At 52.1% G+C, this 20,528-nt stretch overlaps 7 protein-coding genes across 7 annotated transcripts; 6 read left to right on the top strand and 1 right to left on the bottom strand.

The window, feature by feature from the left end:
- The first annotated feature begins 2,523 nt into the window (after positions 1–2,523).
- On the top strand, positions 2,524–5,392 carry CC77DRAFT_629450 (hypothetical protein). The gene is made up of 5 exons (XM_018532528.1): positions 2,524–3,126; positions 3,174–3,201; positions 3,263–3,948; positions 3,999–4,792; positions 4,902–5,392. Exons 1-5 carry the CDS (start codon positions 2,770–2,772, stop codon positions 5,269–5,271), a joined length of 2,235 nt encoding a protein of 744 aa, XP_018389267.1. The 5' UTR covers positions 2,524–2,769; the 3' UTR covers positions 5,272–5,392.
- Positions 5,393–6,103: 711 nt separating this feature from the next.
- Positions 6,104–7,621, top strand: CC77DRAFT_1017481 (hypothetical protein). Its single transcript, XM_018524413.1, has 6 exons — positions 6,104–6,227; positions 6,311–6,383; positions 6,435–6,517; positions 6,564–7,158; positions 7,223–7,354; positions 7,425–7,621. The coding sequence occupies exons 1-6, from the start codon at positions 6,184–6,186 to the stop codon at positions 7,455–7,457; spliced, it is 960 nt and encodes a 319-aa protein (XP_018389266.1). The 5' UTR covers positions 6,104–6,183; the 3' UTR covers positions 7,458–7,621.
- CC77DRAFT_1017480 (hypothetical protein) lies at positions 7,538–8,487 on the bottom strand. Its single transcript, XM_018524412.1, has one exon. It carries the CDS (start codon positions 8,317–8,319, stop codon positions 7,675–7,677), a length of 645 nt encoding a protein of 214 aa, XP_018389265.1. The 5' UTR covers positions 8,320–8,487; the 3' UTR covers positions 7,538–7,674.
- A 22-nt stretch (positions 8,488–8,509) lies between these two features.
- Positions 8,510–10,082, top strand: CC77DRAFT_1017479 (histidinol phosphate phosphatase H; the record flags this gene model as incomplete). Its single annotated transcript, XM_018524411.1, has 3 exons — positions 8,510–8,636; positions 8,720–9,409; positions 9,468–10,082. Coding segments are annotated over exons 2-3 (919 nt in total), but the record flags the coding sequence as incomplete, so codon positions are not given.
- Positions 10,083–11,414: 1,332 nt separating this feature from the next.
- On the top strand, positions 11,415–13,216 carry CC77DRAFT_629069 (peptidyl-prolyl cis-trans isomerase). Its single transcript, XM_018532526.1, has 8 exons — positions 11,415–11,560; positions 11,707–11,925; positions 11,973–12,015; positions 12,082–12,146; positions 12,241–12,319; positions 12,388–12,408; positions 12,714–12,755; positions 12,939–13,216. Exons 2-8 carry the CDS (start codon positions 11,823–11,825, stop codon positions 12,976–12,978), a joined length of 393 nt encoding a protein of 130 aa, XP_018389263.1. The 5' UTR covers positions 11,415–11,560; positions 11,707–11,822; the 3' UTR covers positions 12,979–13,216.
- A 492-nt stretch (positions 13,217–13,708) lies between these two features.
- CC77DRAFT_629014 (hypothetical protein) lies at positions 13,709–14,274 on the top strand. Its single transcript, XM_018532524.1, has one exon. It carries the CDS (start codon positions 13,769–13,771, stop codon positions 14,102–14,104), a length of 336 nt encoding a protein of 111 aa, XP_018389262.1. The 5' UTR covers positions 13,709–13,768; the 3' UTR covers positions 14,105–14,274.
- A 4,630-nt stretch (positions 14,275–18,904) lies between these two features.
- Positions 18,905–20,186, top strand: CC77DRAFT_628634 (hypothetical protein). Its single transcript, XM_018532523.1, has one exon. It carries the CDS (start codon positions 19,145–19,147, stop codon positions 20,054–20,056), a length of 912 nt encoding a protein of 303 aa, XP_018389261.1. The 5' UTR covers positions 18,905–19,144; the 3' UTR covers positions 20,057–20,186.
- Positions 20,187–20,528: the final 342 nt, after the last annotated feature.

Here is a 20,528-nt window from a genome sequence, read left to right as displayed (position 1 = left end):
GCAGGTAGAAATGACGTTGATGCGAGGAACATGACACTGGAGGATCTTGCAGGGATAGACTGCAGTTGCACATGATGCATCTGGCAGTAGACTCCAGTTTTATTCTGGGCTTACTCAATGTCAGCAGCAGTAGTCGTTCCTTCCCAGACAGACAGAGAAGACCCATTGGAGATGTTGTCGGCGACGTGCCAGAAAGCGTAAAATTCACGAGACACTCTGGTGGAGAGAGGTCACGGAGCGTTTGAAAGTCGGCCTCCTGCTCTTCTTGTTCCATGCCGATTCTCTGGGTCGTCTTTTTGGAAGTGGGCATAACCCTGTCAGCTACACGTGGGTCCTCTGCCGCGGAATAGTGCATCTTCAACTCGCGCCCTTATGTGACGAGTCGTCCAATCTAAGCCTGCTCTTCCTTCAACGACGGCAAAAAAGCTCGACGGCCACCCCACACACTACCTCACCTTCTGCCGTTACATCCAGCCCGTCATTCGCGGCATGCAAGACGCAAGCCACCGGCACACGCAGTCTGCGATTGGCATGCCTGGGGTGGCTTTGGAGCTGCGGCAATGTTTGCGACAATGGACTTTCCAAGGTTCCGCCAGACGTCGCACAGCGTATCTAGGCCCGTCAGCATATGGGCCTCTCCAGCTGCGAGGCAAATGAGATGTGGTGTTAATCATCGAGAGATCCACCCAAAAGGCCCGCCGCTCGCATGACGCACAGCAACTGCACGGTCGCGTCCCGCTCTTTCGCTCGCTCAAGGTCCACCAGTCAGCTGCAGCCGGATTCGCCATTACAGCAGCCGCCATCTACCATGCTGGTATAGGGCAGAACACGACATCAACCTCTGTAAGGTCTCACTGACTGTCAGGGCCCATGACGATATCAAGTCCTGCCCCGCCTTGGTCGAGTCTGCAGTCGCTGCGCACAGGCCAGACAGACGGTTCCTGTTGGCCACTCCTGCATGGCACGAAACAGAGACAGTTACCTCATAGTGCCTCCAAAGGGAACCAGTCTGGCAGTAGAGGATACGGGTCTCCATGCCACTTCTCCCAAGTGCCGTTGCCGCCTAGTGGTGCTGGGCGATAAAAGGCAGATGAGGCGATCCTCATCAGGCCACCTAGCTCTGCATTTGCGCGCCAATCTTCCCGCGGCATGCCAGCAGCATCGCCCAACGTGCAGACAGCCGTGGCGCCTCCGTGCCCTGGGAGACGCAGGCATCCAAGAGCTACCATTGTCACGGGACAGGGACCCGGGGCTGAGCTCGATGCTGCTGATAATGGTTAGCAGGCAGGGTCGCCATCTTCTCGAAGCAGGCTTTATTCTCCCGTCAACGGCCTTCGTTGACTCAGTACGAAGGAGCCGGTGGCGTTGTATGGCTGGCTAATTTGTGGCCGTCCTCACTAGCCGCGTTTGTGAGATGAAATATCAATTTGATATTCTTCCTAACAGGCACTTTGATGAGGCTTGAAAGTCTAAAGGCTGCCACCGGGCAATTGCACTGCATTGCATCGGGGCACTCCCCACTTCAGGAGAGTGGAGTTCGCGGAAAAGTCCATGGATATACCGGCCCTGCCCTATACTCAACGACACCCTCAGGTAGTCTCGAGTAAGGGCATTCGTGTGTAGCGCGTACGAGTGTGTGCACTAACTCTGACAGCCGCTTCCAGAGCAGCTTCACATCACGCCCCATTCGCTGACGATTGACCTAGCCCCATGGCTTCTCTAAACGCCCCACATGCCTCACCACCTTGGTGAAATCGGGGCCGATGCACATCATGTCCCAATTTTGTGCTTGCCTCCTATTAGGCTGGGTCCGTCTGCTGCAAAGGCGATCCACGACCTGCCTCAAGCCGTAGCTGACTGAAGTTTATAGTCGCCGTGGCAGCACGCCTAAGAGTAGTTGACAGGCGGGATCAACGGCGGGGATGTGTCAAAATATGGACCTATACGGCATTTTGGAGCGACTGTTCCGGACAGACCCTTCTATTCTCCCCAGAATTCATTCCATGTGGATGCTGGCGAGTGGACCAGTTCGCACGGTGATCAGGAGCGATCAAACCTGGGATCGCAGAGGGCGTCTTGCACGGAGCTAATCCATGGCTGCGCGGAAGGCGGAAGCGTTTAGGTGCACGGCCATAGCACAGCGGCCTGGGAGACAACTCAGCGGCGTGCGGCTTGCTTTTTCCCCTTCACTGCACCCCGGCCTTAGATGCAGACGTTTGATAAAAATTGAGACTATCCATTCCTGGCATTGGACATTGCTTCTTTGTCCGAACTAGACACAAGCCTCCTGTCACGGGCTGACTCTCTCACACGACCTCTGCCTGCGGCTGCTGTACTCTCTCTTCCTCAACGTTGCCCAGTTTCAGTCTCAGACTGGTACTGCACATGCTTCCGTCATCAGCAATTGTGGTGCAGGAGACGGACTTGCTCCTTTGTGGACGAGACGCAGGTCTATCGCATACTTATTCCAGGCTGCTTGGTCTTGGTGCTAGCTGGGGCCAACACCCGCGCGCCCAAACCAGCGTGCATTGAACTAAATCACGGCTTCGATCCTGCAAGCGTGCTTCTACAAGTATATCCCTCCAAAATCCCGTACCTGGCGCCCGAGCCATTGTCACACCCGTGGACACGGCGATCGACCTCGGACCCTTGCAACTGGATGACGTTGATCCTTTTACGGCAAGCTTTACCGTCCACGGCTCACCAACATCTACCAATACAAACAACCTACACTCCATCAGTTTTCTATCCTCTCCAACCCTCCTAGGCATGTCTGGATACTATCCTCCTCCTGGGCATAACATTCCGCCTCAGTACTACAACCTTGATCCGAATGCGATCCCCAATTCCAACATTCAGCATGCCCCACCAACTATAATCTCACATGGCTCGTATGCACCCACCTTGCCAGACAACCCGTTTCAACCTGGTGTTCCTGGACCCTTTGTACAATACGAGAACATTGGTCAACCAAACTACGTTGATCAGTATGAGGACATATCTGGGCCAATGGGCTCAGCGCATGGTGCTAATGGGCGCGCACGAAGAAGGCCAGCGCCTGGCGAACAGGTGAAGCATCGCAGAACACGGAGTGGCTGTTTCACATGCAGGCAAAGAAGAGTCAAGGTATGCGCTCTACCTTGTGGGATAGAGGCTTGACTGATAGGTAACAGTGCGACGAAAACCATCCCGTGTGCGAACGTGAGTATCCGCGCTTGCTCTCACACACTCAAGAACTGCTTAGTCTGACGTGTTTTGCTAGGATGTCGCAAGGGGAGTCGCGAGTGTATCTACCCAGATTCACAGTCCAGTCAGAAATCGACACGCAGTGGATCAAAGTCAGGCAAGTCTACATCCGCGGGGGATCAATCCTCACCCGAAGCCCATGAAGGAGAGGACAAGGAGCGCCTTCCTGCGATCATGGATGAAGATGAAGAGGACGATTACGTTGAGTATGACGATGACGACGATGACATGTCGAAGAGTCAAGATGCTCGCGATTCTTCACACACACCAGGCTCTTTCCTCGATCAAAGTACGTCTCCATCCACTGAAGCATCCTCGATACCGCCTACGGTACGCCCATCCATGTCTCGGAAAGGCAGTGCGCAAACCACCAAGGGCGCTTCGGCTATGGCGCGAGACCTCCAGTTTTACTTGAACTACTTCCGGAACCACATGAGCGTCCATCATTACTCTCTCAAACGCGACACGCATGGCTTCCTCAAAGGCGATTTCCTGAGTTGGGCGACCAAGTTTGAGCCCTTGAAGTACGCTGTAGCTGGTTACGCAGCGTATTTCCACACGCTTGCGCAGCCTGATGGTCGCATGTCCACCTTCCTCCAGTTTTACAACGAATCTGTTTCGCGACTGAGGATAGCCATCACGAAGAACAAGAAGCAGGGGCTCGCAACGTTTTTGACCATACTGCAACTTGCGAGTATTGAGGTATAGACCCTTGCAGAAAACCAATATCTCTATGCTGACACCGGTTCCAGGAGATGCTCGGCGACTGGGTCAACCTTATGGGCCATCAAAAAGCAGCTTTCGAGATGCTCACCCGCCTATACACGCCGGAGACTATCGTCAAATCCGATTTCCTTTGCAAGGTACTTCTTTGGTACATCCGATTCGACCTGTTTGTTGGCTTTCAGTCCGGCGGTGAAGCGGTGCTTGGTCGCGAGTGGTACGAGGCGGTACACGAATGCTACGTTGAGAAAGTACGCGACAAGCCAGATGACATTGAGATGCTGTACGAAGAGCGCTTTGCGCATTCAAGACTGGTAGCGAAAGATTCGAACGACCTGTTTGCAAGGACTGCCAAAGGTCTCGTCAATCCTCAGGATTTCATGACACAGCTGCCAAAACTAAAGGAGAGGGTGGAGGCACTCCGAAGAAACCTAGGCGACAAGTTGACGGATCCTAGTTACAAGGTCCATCAGATTCCAGGAGAACCCGACCCGGAAGACTTCGTTAATCCCTACGAGCCGGATGTCATATGGGGTGGTCCGCTGTGGACGTCGAACTACCTGCAGCTGGATTTGTGGGGCATCCAGTTCATGTTCGCCATTTCGTCTTCCATGGCGCTGAAAGTGCCTCTTGATCCTGAAGTTACAAAAGAAGCATTTAAGGCAGTGCAGGTCTTCGAGGCTATATGCGCGTATCCGGAGGCTCCCCCAGGCGCACTACTGGAGGCACAGGTCAGTTTCGCGATTGCGACCTTGTTCCTGCCGAAAGATCAGAAGACTGTGCAATGGCTTCGACGGACGTTTGCGAAGATTGAAGCAGCAGGGTAAGTGAGATCTTTTGTTCGTGTAATGACGGGAGATTAGAGTGTTTTGTTCTAGGCACAGGCTAGTAACGAGAAAGTCTTGCCGAAACCCTACTAACAGGAGCATCAGGTATATTTATTCTGATGTTCTTCGAAACCGCATGCTCGAATCCATGGGTCTCGGTCCATCAGACTGGTGGCTCCCTAACGACGAAAGCTGTCCACCGATAATCCGATCCATCAAAGATTTCATCAAGGACCGCACACAAGCGCCTAAAGACCAAGTCTCGGACGATCTACGAGAGATGCGAGGAATTTTCAGCTCCCTGACTATCTCGGACTCACCGCCATCTGATAATATGACGGTAACGAGTGCCGAGGGCTTGGGTTCGACATACGGATCTCCGGACTGGCAGTCATCAGGGTACGGAAGCGACCGCAAGTCGTCAAGCGCAGAGGCTTATCCGCCAGGGTCACAGCAACAATACGTTGTGCAGTAAGATGTGTGGCGCGCAAGAAATACTGAAGTTATTTAAGACAGTTGCATAAGACATCAGGACTGGTGTCCATGATGCGCAATGCCACGTCGGCAGCGCATACGCCCACGTTCCTCAGACGACGGTTCCGCGCATGACAGTAGAGAGTATTTCTCGTCTAGAACGCTCTATCAGCCCTGTCTTGCCGCGGCCCATGGCCGAGGTGGCCCTCCGAGAGGCGTTCTGTGCAACGTTGTTCCACAGATATGGCCTGGCTTGCCTACTGGTACCACTGCCGCAATGCACAGCATGAAGGTTTGTGTCCAGATGCCGAGGCAGGTCAACACCAAAGAGGAAGAATGGAGCGATGGTCAGGGAAAGCTATGTGGTGTAACGTTTGCTGGCGCATGTTAGTTTCAACGTCCCATGGAGATCGGGTGTTCGCTATCCTATCGATAGAAGCACGGAGTAGCAAAGGCGGATCTTATGCATACAGAGGGAAAGTCTGGTCGTGATGGAGGAGGGGACCAAGTTATCATGTGGACTGCTAGATAAGCACACCGTCACCGTAACGCATTGTGGCTCACAAGCGACATGCAAAAGAAAAATTCAACAAGATGAAATAGAATCCCTGTGCATATGATAGCTGTGCAAGCTGTGCGTACCGTGAGAGAGTGTTTGGGTGAAGTTGAGGCGTGGCTGGTTCCGTTGCGGCGCAAGTGGAGCGTTGGAGATGGCGCCCGAAGCAGGCTAGTATGCAGGGATGGTGGGCGGCCCTGACAGGAGCGGGCAGCGGAGACACATGAAAGTCGCAAGAGCACCCCGACCACGACGACGACGTTGACAACAACAGCAACAACAACAAAGACGACGACGCCGCCCAGCCAGAAGACGTGAACAGGGCTCTGAGAGACATAACACGCATTATTATTCGCCATGGACAACCTCGGAAAGATCTCAGCGTTCGGAAAGAACATCTCGTATGCTTTTTCCCGCAATGTCGACCCGCGAGCTGCGCGACGGTTGGGCACGAGGTGGAGATATGCTGACATGGCTTCTGCAGCGCTTCCTTTACACCTTGGGCTGCCCGGACGCAGCAATATGTCAAGGAGCAGGTGGGCAATGTCGAGGACAAGGTATGGCTACCCTGGCAGCACACTTGGGCAGTACTGATACGGGCTCTGCAGACTCAACTCCCCCCGGACTACATCGAGCTCGAGAAGCGGGTCGATGCGCTGAAGAAGGTGCACACGACGATGCTGCAGGTCACGTACGACACCTCCCTCGACGTGCTGGTACTTGGTCTGACTGCCTAGCTCACAATACGCAAACGAAGCCTACGACTACCCAGCCAACATCCGCGAATCCTTCAACGACCTCGGCCGCACCGTCTCCGAGAAGGTCAACCTGCTCTCCAGCGCCACATCGCCCGCCGAAGCCCAGGCTGCCCTAACTGCTCCGCCCTCAGCAAAGCCCCAGCCCAAGACGTTCAACCATGCCATCGCCCGCGCCGCCCTCAACTCGTCGCACATGCTCACCTCGGAGCAGACCAGCTCCAGTGAGGACCCCCTTGCTACCGCCCTCGAGAAGTATGCCATTGCCAGCGAGAAGGTCGGCGAAGCCCGACTAGCCCAGGACGCCCAGATCCAGAGCCGCTTCCTGGCCGGCTGGAGCACCACGCTCAACACCAACATCCAGTTCGCTACACGTGCTCGCAAGGCAGTCGAGAACTCGCGGTTGAGCCTGGATGCGACCAAGGCCAACGCAAAGGGTCCTGCTTTCACTCTGCCCGGTCAGGCTCCAAAGACAGCCATGGACGACGACATCAGTGAAGAGGCGAGAGCCAAGATCGAGCAGGCCGAAGACGAGTTTGTTGGCCAGACTGAGGAGGCCGTCGGTGTCATGAAGAACGTACGACTATAGCTTCCAGCCCGCACCCCCATGTACTAGCACCTAGACGCTAACCAAACAATAGGTCCTCGACACCCCCGAGCCTCTCCGCAACCTCGCTGAACTCATCGCCGCCCAGCTCGAGTACCACAAGAAGGCATACGAGATTCTGTCCGAGCTGGCACCCGTCGTCGAGCAGCTGCAGGTCGAACAGGAGGTGCGTAGACACCAGTCTTCGGATTACTAGCATGTCTTCACCGGACCCGACTAATGCATTGCACTGATAGGCCAGCTACCGCAGGGCTCGCGAGGAGTTGTAGAACGCCTCTGACGCACGCGGCCAAGCAAAAGGAAAGATTGGAGACAAACACTAGCTCAATTTTGGTCACGTCACAATGTCGTCTACGGACGTTCTTGGTGGTTTGCTTCACATTCGCACGGCATCTAGTTTATTAGCTCAGTCAATTCCTTCTTTCTTCCGCCATTCCACTTCTGTGACGCTACATGCCAACACACCGTGACTGCCATACCGATATCTTATTGAAATACACCACTCTCATCCCTGAATTCTGCCGCTTGCCCTCTAGCAAACTCCGCCATCCTCTCCCTTTCCCCTTCTTTTCCATCGTCATCTTCCTGAGCCGGAATATACTTCCTCATGACATCCCTCACATAGTCTTCTGGCACACCTAGCTTCACAGCATCTGTGATCCCTTGGTTCATTCTGTAGATATACTCCTCTCGCGGCTTATCCGGCTGGACACGATTCCTATCGATGTAAACTAGCATGTCCTCCTTCTTTTCCGGATCTTTGCTAGTATCCACTTTGTGCTCTGTGTCAGAAGGCCAGAACTCGCATTGTAGCATCTCTTTTGTGTAAGCCACGGGCACGCCTTCGTTCTTGTCTAGTCTCTTTTCATCTTCTGCTTCAAGTGAATAGACGAGACCAAAGACTACGTCGTCGTAAGGAGACATGGATGTGCTGTTACTATCGGTCACTTCGACGACGTTCGCGTAACCGCGGTCGTTTATTATCCACTGGTAGTTTGGTAGGCGGGCGACTCCTAGGTAGGTCGACGTCGGGCAGCGTGTCGTCATTTGGTGAAGCCAGAGATTTGAACCGTAACCAAAGTATATTATGGGAGATGCGGAGGGCGCCATGGGTAGTTGAGGACTTGCCATGTTGAGATTGGCGTAGATGGCTTTGATTATTGAAGTTGACGACGCGACTCTGTTGCGTACTTTGGGGCTGGTGCAGAGTGAAAGTCGTAGACTATGCCTTTTTGGGCGTTCCGAGGCTGACGGATTACATCATTCGTCTCGTCTCGCGATCCCGGCCAGAACTTTTGGAAGGAACGCGGGACACGCTTGACAGTCTTGCGGATATCTTTCCAAGTACGTCCATCCATTGTGCTTGGACGCATACAGAGCAATCTTTCGTCCTCGCCTAGCTCACGGTCCAGCAGCTTTACTGGTGAAGTAGGAGTCGTCCTTTGAAGGTACCCCGCTACACATTTTAGCTAGCTTTGACACCAGACAGCTACACGCTGCGAGGAATTGAACAAGTAGTGACTGTCGAAAGATGCCTTACTCCCACCACAGCCATTCTGGCCAATTCTGTGGACATGCGCAGAACACGCTTGAGGAAGTCGTCCAGGCAGCAATAGCCAAACGCTTCCATACTTTCTCCTTGACGGAGCATATACCCAGGCCGCAGGAAGACTTCTATCCTGAAGAAGCCGAATCTCACACCGAGCAGAGTCTCGCGAAGCTATTCGATGACTTTATCGTCGAAGCCCACCGACTACGAGACGCGTACTCGGACCAGATCCAGATACTCATCGGCTTCGAAACCGAGTACATCCGCCCATCTACGCTGCACATCATTCGCAGCATCCTCGACAAGTACACCTTCGATTTCTTCATGGGCTCTGTCCACCACACGCACACGATACCAATCGACTTCGACCGCGCCATGTACGAACAAGCTAGAGACAAGGCAGGTGGGACCGACGAGCGCCTCTTTGAGGACTACTTCGACTCCCAGTACGAAATGCTTCAGGAGCTACAGCCACCAGTGGTCGGGCATTTTGATCTTATTCGCCTACTTAGCGACCATCACGACGCCGATTTCCAGGGCATGCCTGGCGTTTGGGACAGAATAAAGCGCAACTTGGAATACGTAGCCTCTTATGGCGCTCTTCTCGAATTGAACTCGTCTGGGTTGCGAAAAGGTTTGGCCGAGCCGTATCCGTGCTTGCCCATATGTCAAGTCAGTCACACCGCCATATGCCCGAGCTCGGCGTCGAGTTTACTAACGTATGTCATAGATGTTCTTACGCATGGGAGGTGGTTTCGTCATGTCTGACGACAGTCATGGAATCGACCAGATAGGTACAAACTATGCGCGGCTATTGGCTTTCATACGCAAGGCAGGGATAGACCAGATACATTATGCTGACCGGGCCGGTGTGCGCAAAGACAGCCGCTTCCCCAATGCGGGCTTCTCTAGTATTGCTGTAACCGACCTGGCGCAATCGCCCTTCTGGGCGAACCTAGGGTGATATCATCTTCGCCATGGGTAGCCCTTCGGTAGTTGGAGGCGCCACTGAAACCCTCCTTGTTGAAAGTTTCGGGCCACGAAGCCGGCGCCACGCTATCAAGGAACTTTTGTCAACGGTTGGTTCGAGTGAACATGCAGCGCGCATTGCCTTTCGGGTATTTTATTTCGAAGCGAAATTGTCCGCTGATATGGTAATGTGCAGTTGGTGTAGTCCATATCACTAGTCAACTGGGGCTACATGCTCTGCTATTACGATGCTGCACTCCAGATACGTGGAGCTTCTCCACGACTCAGTTACCGCTGCAAGCGCATTTAAACTAGCCAATGTGAAGCGTGCAATGCTCCCAGACCACGCTGTTGGGCTCCCGGCTCAACGCACAGGGCTCGCGATCGTCTTCATCGTAAGTTAGCTGATGGACTGAGAAGGGGATGGTTGAAGCACGGTCAAAAGACCACGTGTAATGGCCATCGGATTCACACTCTTTAGCCCCACACTACTTGCGCTCTCTTACCCTGGTCCAAAATATTTATTCGTTTGCCGCGAGAAGCACGATAACCAGCAATCCCGCATTTGGCTCTCTTGACGAACCGCTGCAATACGGTTGTTCTCCGGGTGGGTCCAGCACCGTACGGCAATCGGCTGTGATCCCGCTATGCCTCTGATTGGCAAACCATAATAGACTTGAAAGCAGAAATATAGCTAGGGTTCTTGGGTCCGCATCTTGTACATGGATTAGAGGCATTGATGAGCAAAGAAGGGGTCTTCAGTTCGCACATTAAGAGTGTGATTTATAGCAGCAGAGTGGATTAGAGGAACGATCAAGTTGTACAAGACCATGAGAGTTCTGAAACCGTGGGGGTACATCTACCGCGGATGAACAAACATTTACTTTTCTGAGAACGGTTCTGCGTTCTCTCACATGTACGTCACCCTTGTCCATACCCCATTCGCAAATCTGTATGACCGCCACTTGTGTCCTCGGAGCTTGAGGGGAGTTTTGCAATCAGATTCTTTTGCGCCCTACTCAGGCTTGATAACAGCCAATTATGCAGGTCCTGATGTGCTGCCGAATCAAAGTTTACACATAGTCTCTGTGACTGTGTACCTAGGTAGCGCAGCGGTCGTGTCCTATTCGACGAGGCCGAGGTTTGTAGCGTCAGAGGCGCTTTTTCTTTTTTGCTTCCATCATGCCACTGCTGATGAGATAGGGACCATGGCCGGCTTATTTGCGCCTTCCGGCTTCTTGGAAGGGATTAAGGTTCTAGCGCCAACGCCGTGCGCACATTTGATCGTAGTGACAGTCACCGCACTTCGCGAGCTTAACCATAGTCTCTTGCACACCACCACCCCTACTTCGATCTACTACCCCTATCGGTGTAATTTCGCACAAGGTTCTTCATCATTGTGCCCGTGTCAAACTAGGAGTGAGGCCGTCTTCGGATGCGACTAAGCCCGCGTTGTCACAAAACAAACGTCGGTAGGTATCCAACTTGGCAGGCCGCTCGGTAGTCGCGGGAAAGTTTAGTACGGGTACAACCTTCCACCATGTCACTTGTGGAGCCCCAATCGCGTGTCAGCTGGGATGTTGCAGATGAAGAGCGGTTTGGAAGGGCTAGACCAACCTTACTTCTGACATTCAAAACGGCCTGAGCTTCGGGCAGGATTCCCCGAGAGACGGACACGTTCTGACGGCTGTGGGTCGTACCATACGTAGCCCGCAATTGCCTTCGAGCCAAAGATGTGGGACAGGCGCATATGCGAAGGGGCTAAAAAGTATGCTTGACGCATCCGAGCAGGCCAATCTGTTGCACAGCTTCGCGGGAAAACCCTGGTATGCTTTTGGTCGAAGCAAAAGCCATGTAAGTCTAAGCTCCAGTCAGAGCCTCTACGGAGCTTCCTGTTCTTGGGTTCACATATCGGCACCACTATTAAAACCTGGGATCCACCCACTTCCCGACCTACACATCCATCTTTACATATTCTCGACTTCTAACAAACGTCCTAGCTCTTTGATCACCACCAAGCGAAGTGTATACTCTACATATTCTGCACATTGTTCGCCTTGAGCTTCACAACTTCCCTCCCCAACCAAGAAGGAATCCTCTATCCTGAACGCTATCCATGATCGACTCCTGCAGTATGGGCGTAGAGAAGCTCGTTATCAAGCCGGGCAACGGTATAGACTACCCGAAGAAACACGATGAAGTCTCTATGGAATACACTGGTAAGACTAGCGTTTCACCCGATATCAATATCTAACGAACGATCCAGGTTGGTTGTTCGACGATGATGCTCCAGACCACAAAGGTGGACAGTAAGCAAGCCGGCAGAGTTCATTGCTTTGGACTCCAAATGGAACGTCTCATTGACTGTATCTCAGATTCGATACTTCTGTAGGTCGGGGTGACCTGATTACTCCCATCGGCGCAGGCCGAGTTATCAAAGGTATGTTCTTGCTGTCCGAATCATCCTGCTTCGTACCTGGTGCATGTGCACTCTGCAAATCTAGATCTACATGTCGACTGACGCTTATGCACAGGGTGGGACGAAGGCATTCTGGGCTCCGCAGAAGCGTCACCCATGACGCTGGGAGAAAAGGCAACTTTGATCATAACACCGTAAGTAATGGTCTGATCGACATGCCTTCTCACGCGGATGCACTGTGCTAACGACACGTGCGATACAGTGATTATGCATATGGTCCTCGGTGAGTCCGATTTACATTTCATACAGCCCGTGACTGGGACGGGAACCAGCAAGACAGGATGCTGCCGAAGTACACACCACTGCGGATACGAAAGCCACACGGAGCTAAGGACCAGCACGGCTTACGACGTTCCGAGGACCCTTTGAGCCATTCTTCTCCGAACTTCCCGCACTTCTGGACGTTGATGCCGCCGCAACCGCGAATCTTGTACGACGCGGGTGTCTGCAGCCTATGGCAACCCCTGATTCTGGAACCTCGATGATCTGATAAGATGATGGAATGCAAATGCTGACTGCGGACAACAGTGGATTTCCTGGACATATCCCCGCGAATGCCAAATTGATCTTGTAAGTGCTCAATTTTATCTCGTTTGTCATTGGAGATACTGCAGCACGCTTGCGACGCCTCTTCCATGGGCTACTAGCGTGGGTTGTTCTTCTATACGACGCACAGCTCACTAGCTGTTCATTTCATCTTGCTATCGCCAAATCTGTGCATGGGTTGCAACAAGAATGCTGACGCTATGACAGTGACGTCGAGCTGAAAGCCATCAACGGAAAGAAAGCATAAAGCGCTTCGCCTTTGGTATGCACCATTGCGCAGCTGCTGAACATGTTCGTCCACATATACCCCGTTACTACCCGACCTTCGAGGCGCTAGTATTTCATAATTGAGGTCAGCACATGTGTGAACAGGAAATGTCCACCTGCACCGAAGATCAGCGCATGTGCTGCGCCAATCACTCCAGATCCTTAATGATCCTTCGCATGCTTGCAGACGCAAAAGCTTTTTGGTTTCTCTACCCTTTCGGAGTTTGGCGCTTTATAGAGGTACAAGAGACCAGCAGACTCAGTTCAACCCGAGCTGTCCTTGTGGGTGTATAGATACGGTGTTCGTGGCAGAGCTAAGGAAAGCTCATGTTTTTTTGTATCCGACGAACCATTTTCCTCTACACACATAGTGTTACTGCAGCTCTCAGATTTTGTTTCTCTTCCCGTCTGGCGTCACACCGCTCATTGCTCCTGGCAATGGTCAGGCTGTAGAGCATGATCCGTAGGAAGCTTACACAATGCTCGAGTCCAAATATCCGTCAATCAAAAGCAAGCGCTTTGCTACGTGCCGCAAACATTTTAATCTCTCATTTCTCGCTAACGAATGAGCTTCTCAAATGGTAAACGATTTACCATAATACTGTGAACCAATGGTATGCAATAACCCGAGTTAGAGGTTTGCCTCGACGCGGGATAATATTCGGCTGAACACCATACGGCACGAGCCGATGGCAAAGCTGTACACCGATGATCTTTTCTTCAACCTCACTGGACCACGTTGCCGAAGTCAGATACAAGCCGCTGTCGGTATGCCGAAGACCAGTGGCATGACTCAAATCGCAAGTGTTTCGTTGGCTGGCGGTTGTGGCGGCTTACATTCAATCCGGCAGATATGGCATGCTTTCACCGCAACCGTCGCGCTTGGTTATCAAACTCAACCTTCGCGAAAACCTTACAACCCCCCTTCTTTGCCGTTTCTTGCCACGAGTGGGGAAATGCTACCACAGGCGAAACGCATCCTACAGAGGGCGTGCCACCATCTGACCTACCAAGACAGACAGCGCATCCGTCGTTCAAAAGTTAGGTGGCCTCTTACCAGAAGCGACTTTCTCAACATCCGAGTTCTAGACCTGTTGCTCTCATAACGGGTTAAAACTTCCGAATCTTAAAGTCTACATGGTATCTCAGTGAGGCACTTGGCACTTTGCCATCGCATACAACCGGCGCACGAATTCACCGATCAGGAACCGAGTATGTACCTTTGTAGGAGCCTCATCACCACGTATACCATGTCAAAACCTAGCCCTCCCGTATCTTGAGCTTATCCAGGCACCGATCACGGGCCGTGGCTTTGGCCGTTTGATCCATCCTTGAACGTTCCCGGCCGTAACGATTGCGGAAACGGCTCTTGCGCTACATGCGCGCCCGTAAACCAGATCATCGCTCAAGAGAACCTAGGTATGTAAGATGGCTACAGGCGGCGTATGTCAGATGCATGTGGAGTTGGGCCCATTCAGCTACATCATGCACGAGTCGATCATGCGCGTGCGTGGCACGGTAATGATGCGGGTCGAATTTTTATGGGGTTCGATGCAATACTACTTGACTGCATAGCTATCCTGCTGTCGTTTAGTTTATACCTTGAGCTATTACTTGCGTCCCGCGCGAGCCGCTGCTTCGAAGTAGTACTCTATTGGGTATGAATATGCACGGCTGCTTGTGTCTGTAGCGCCAGCAACCTTGACTTGTTTGTTGCACCAAGGTTGGTCCATGGTCTTGCCATCTTGACAATCAAATTTTGATGGTACTACACCTTTCTCCTGCCTTGATCAATTTGATCTTCACGATATCCAAGAGTATCGATGTTATGGGCGGAAAGAGGCCTGCTAACGAGTATGCATTTGTCCTATATACAGAAGAAGAAAGATAGAGAGAGGAAGAAGTAATAGTACTTTTCTCTTTTTATAGCGTAAAGCGTTCGTACGCTACTTGTGCTAAGAGTGTACGGGGAAAGGTTCCTCCCTTCCCGGCGTCTGTCGTACGACTCACCGGCGTAGCCTCTTACAATCGAGATGGTCTCGGGAAGTGGCGTGTAGACAAGTTGGTCATGTTGGGCATTGAAGATTGGTGTCATGGCTTCCATGGCCCAGCTCTTCAGGCTCTGTAGATACTAGGACGATTGCACAACGCCATTGCTAACAAGCAATGAGCCACCGCCAGTTCATCGAATAAGGATTTCGTCATAGGTATTTGCTCGTCCCCCGGATTTCTCAGGCACATCTTTGTATTGGCAATGATGAGCAAGCGTAAGGGGTAAATGTTTTGTAATCGAAGGCAGTCAACGCGAACCTATCCCCACCGCACAGGCGCTGTTGTATACTACAAGCAATCGTAGAATTGCGTCACCACTTACTCAAACCATGTATCAATATCCAGTGCTGCTGCGAATCGTGTGGGCACTGCAATATGACACACGATTGCGATAGACGAGCATGTACATGATATCATAGGAGCGGATTGCCTCGTTCTCGCTTGAGAAAACACATCACTATTGGTGTACATCGATGATGGCGAACTGGAGTATACCAGAATTAGACCGCGACCGTTATGGTTACCTAGGTACTTCCAACATCGCTTAAGAATGATGTCTGGTTTAACCAAGTTCGACTTCGTACATGCCTTGCGAAATGCAAGAATTCTATGCGTGCATTGCCTCCAGAAGATCTCCGCGACGATCGCTACCTCCGCCATGCGCTTCGAGCGCACCTGTGGTATGCTGGTATGGTCCTCCAAACTGCCGCGTCTCGAACTGCTGATCATTGCAGCCCAACCTACTTTTCCATTGGAGACTGCACTTGACAGCGCTAGTTCGTTTACCTTTTTTTTCCACAGTCATTCCGTCCACTAAGGTACTTGTGAATCTAGTCCTTCGCGTATCGTTCACCGTTCGACACGCCAAGTAGTTCCTCAAACCGCACCGCTGGGCTATTACGCAGTGTTCTGCAAACGGAAGTGTAGTACGTGAGGGGCAGAACCAAGGAGATACGCCATAGGATAAGCGCAACAATTGCGGGGTGCCATTAAGGCGACCAACCTGTCCTAAACGGTAGAGAATCCGGACATGATGCTCCATCCTGCTAGAGCATTACATTCTGACGCACCCAGATCTCATAGTATCGAAGGCGACTATCGTACAGTGACGGACGTGTCAAGACACTGTAATCTTAAGCTTGCGCTGGATACTCCTGATCGGTTCATCTCTCCCGCGGAGAAACAATGACTTGATAAGGATCCGCATAACGAAGAGATACAATCTGCCAGAGATGAATGCTTGGTGCAACTGGGCCGTATGTATCCGGTCGCTTCGGAGGCGGCTGGAAACACAATATGAAATCCACCGACGGGCGGCATAACCATGACCACAACACGGAAAGAGTGGCGCCTACCACGTCTGGACGAGTAAGCATGCAGCTTTCTCTAGCTACATGCAGAGCCGCGTGATACCTGTGACATGAAAACGCATTCGCTTATCTGCAACGATTGAGTATGAGTTAGGCGCTTTGCTTCAAGATATTCTCTGTAGAGCGCCTCTATCGACGCAGGACAATACGCCATACAGCAATGGATATGATGGCATGTTTTCCGTGGTCAGTATCTGATAGCTGGTAGGTTTTGGTTGGCGTAGCCGAGGCCGATCCAAAAGCAGGCCAGCAGCCCGACTGATGTGGTACCATAACAGGTGAGGAGCGTTGTTACTTGGATCGTTGAGTGGGAGCGGATACAGCGGCCGACCATTACTGCATTCCGTTGATGTCGAATCGAGCCTGAGTGCAAGTCTGAGTGGCCAAGATATGGTGTGCTGAACAGCGGCCGCTAGGGAGCATGGCGAAAGCGTTCAGAGCCTAAGACAGATATTGCTCCCTGAATCTTGTCAGTATCTCCTGCGATACGTACAGCTCATGAATGTCTTCACAAGAGCCAAGATACTACGCGTATTGGTCGACTTTCAGCGAACCAACGAGAACGTAATCTAGACGTCTTTAACGAGTGTTTTCGTTTACGCAACCGGATCTTATCCAGACATGAGGAAACTCGATGTCAAAAAGGGCGTATGCTCATAGCTTGGTGATGTGCATGGTGGCCCACCCGGGAGCTGGCCGCGTTTGACTCTAGCCTATTGCACTTTGGACTGCTGTCCAGCAGTCGATGGTCGCCATGTCGTACTATGGCTCAAGTTGTCGTGGGACGTCACTCATTGCGTCATCGGGCAAGACACACTTCTATACTAACCCAAGGCCTTTAGCTCCACGTGTGCCGAGTTATTTGTGCGCAAGTCATATGGCACAGGTTTGTTCTTTGAATTGATGTCGTGAACTACGCGGTGCTTGACATAATAACCGCTAGGACCTTGCCTGCATGGATTCAGCGTACGACCGGTACCATTGGGCCATAAATTCCCCTTACAAGACTCGGAGCAGAATAACGAAAGAGCATACGTCGAATTGCGGCGCATATTGTGTGGCGTGTTATGCTCGGGTAGTTGAACTTGCACTGTGAAGTTTTCCGAGTCGACGCGATACGGATCAACGAGGCATACAGGCGAGATGTCTTCTTGTGGAGGGAGGTTCCGAGGAACGTTTACTATTTTCTAAAAACATTGCTCTCAGCTGTACTGTCAACTGTTTGTTGCATTCAAGGTTCGTTTGTCGGATAAATACGATAATGGATAAGAAGCTGCTAGCTGAAGAAGCAGATCTTTGATGAGCAGACCTTTGTCACGTGCCGAACAAAAGGGCCTCACCAAGATTCTATATGTGAGGCCCAAGTAAAGTGAATTTGTGAAGTCAGGCAAACGACAACGCTTCTGGACAAAGTGCACAACCAGAGCACAACTATGGACGACTCGCTGGCAAATTACTCTGCATACTCAGGTATGAATCGCGTCGCCGAGATGGTCTGGTCGTTGGGCGACGACATTCATCGCACGCTTCACAGCGCTACGCTCCACCTCCAAGCCAGCCAAGGTCAGTTTCTGTTTGCTTCGATTGAGCGCAATCAGCGCAACAAAGAACAGAGAGCTGTCATGTGTGACTGTATTGATCTCATCTTGCACCGCCTATCGTGGGAGACTTCCGGTTGGCGAGGCCGGGAAATGAAAAGTGGGATTGGGCCCTTCCTCAATGGTTCGAACTACCGGCTTTCTGCAACATTGCGACAACCCACCGGCCTGGACCTCGCACTTGATGCATGCTCCTGCTACGCATCCTACGCTCGTCGTCATCACAAAGGATCGCGCAACTCAACGATTACAACATGATCACGACAGCTGTCTTACGACTTGTCCTTGTAACGGTTGGACTACAATTTGTCGATCCAACAACTTGTCCTAAATGATCATATTCTTGAGGGATTGACAAGGCCTGGACACAGCCCCTATTCAAGCTTTGCGAACGGGAGATGTATCGCTTAAGAGGATAGTCAGGCTTGCCAAGCGGACTCATCTCGGGATTTTACACCACCAACTCGAACACTTTCACATTGCGCACCCTAACAAAAGAGCGCTCGACTTGATCAACGAGCCAAACAACTGCTTCGCATCTATGTTGTAGTCAGAGTACGACGCGCCCAAGAAGCTGCCTCGTATTAGCCGAAAATCTCTGCAGCCAGTGCAATCCAGCAAGACAACAACGTCGATCGGCGACATCCCTGCCGTAATTTACTCTGCTTTCGTACTTTACCCGACATGAGATGGTCAAAGTTACAACCACTCGCACTGCAAGTGCCCTGACGATCAGGCACTGCGCTTGGCCGACTGGATCGCCCCTTACCTAGCTTGTTCAGAACCTATCCGCTCGCGGCTAGCACGCTGTCCCATGCATGTCCTCCGGACTAGCTACGACGTTTGGCCCCGTCCTAAAGAAGTCCATGCCGTGGCGACGACTAGTTCCATGACGGACGGGCTTCCAAGTGGGCCTGGGCTGCGTGGACTAGGATACAGCCATCTTATTTACTTGCGCATCCCCCAGGTCCCAAACTTCTTCTCTACCGCCCGAGCAAGACTTCGTCACCCACGTTCATTCGCTGAATAACTTCACTCTTTCAGGTGTTCAGCCGACATTCCTTCGATCGATTTCTTCGAGTCTTAAGCTTTTCGTCCAGTTTTATACCGGTCCAGCTTTCCAACAATGCAGCTCACTACCTTCATTTCCGTCGCCTCGGCCGTGGTCGCAACCGCTTCTGCTGACAGCTTGAGGAGCGCCGTCACCCTGAACAAGGACTGCGACACGAACCAGCCCCACGCTCGCATCGTCAACCGTTGCGACTACGATGTCAATCTTTGGTCCGTCTACAAGGGCGACGGTTGCCCTTCATCCGGCATGGTCACTTTGAAGACCGGCGAGAGCTACGCCGAGAACTACGCTACCGCTGAGGACGGCAAGACTGGAGTGTCTATCAAGATCTCGAAGACGCAACAGTGCAAGGGTGTTGATATCACCCAGCTCGAGTACTTCCTCCAGACTTCGGGCGAATACTCGAACAACTACCTTGACGTTTCCTACGTGGACTGCGAGGGCGAGGAATGCCCAACCAGACAAGAGGGATATTACCTCGTTGCAGGCGACCAGACTGGAAAATTCAAGGCAGCCTCTGAGAACACATGGTGCCCCGTTCTGTCTTGCCATGATGTTGCTTCTTGCAACAAATGCTCCTATGTCCTTCCCGACGACGTCCAGACCAAGACCTGTGATCTCTCCCAGAGCATGACTTTCTACATGTGTGGTGGAGAGGCGCCTACCGACGACTACGAATCTTCTCCTATCGAGTCCTCCTCTGTTGAGCCTTCATCCAGCTCCACCAAGCAGGCCGAGTACTCCGCCGCAAAGCCTACTTCCACCTCCGCTTCCGACGAAGATTCCTACACAGCTGATATCGAGGTTGCTGCTGCCGCCGTCACCCCTGCGCCCGCCAAGCAGGAAGAGAACCCTTACCAGGGTCTCACCAAGACCAAGGTTGTCTACGTTACCGCCTACGAGTACGTCAACGCAAAGAGGCACGCTCACGACCACGCCCGCCGTCATCAGCCATTCCACGCATAAGCATCCCATGTCACTTGTTTAATATGGCATCGGTGTTAAATGGACTGGTTTCTTCAATATTCTACGAGCCGATAATTCAGGATACCAATTTCGCGATATACCCAGAAAAAAATAGGCAGGGGAGATTAGAGTTGATCCGACTCGAGTAATGACAGAGGTAGACAGTGTCGCAGGCCCAATCTATTCATTTCTACACTACGTTATCGATCCGCATCTGTCATGCTTGATTCTCTCGTCTTCATTCTTATCCCACGCCTTCCATGCTGTCCGAGCGACATACTGGGTGCGTTACTTGGCCATCCTGGAGGTCTGCACCTCTATTCTCTTGCGCATATTATTTCTCACGAAGTCACGATACGGGATACCATCTTGGGGTTCTAGTTCTACTCAGCCGGGCTAGCGGGGCCCATTTGTTTCATACATTCGCTTCGTCGAGGACTTTTGACTCCTTCTTATTTGAACATGGACGTGG

The sequence above is a fragment of the Alternaria alternata genome, assembly GCF_001642055.1.
Source record: "Alternaria alternata strain SRC1lrK2f unplaced genomic scaffold CC77scaffold_4, whole genome shotgun sequence".
Lineage (NCBI taxonomy): Eukaryota > Fungi > Ascomycota > Dothideomycetes > Pleosporales > Pleosporaceae > Alternaria > Alternaria alternata.
Note: the sequence above shows the minus strand (reverse complement) of the source record. Positions and strands in the feature narration are given on the sequence as shown.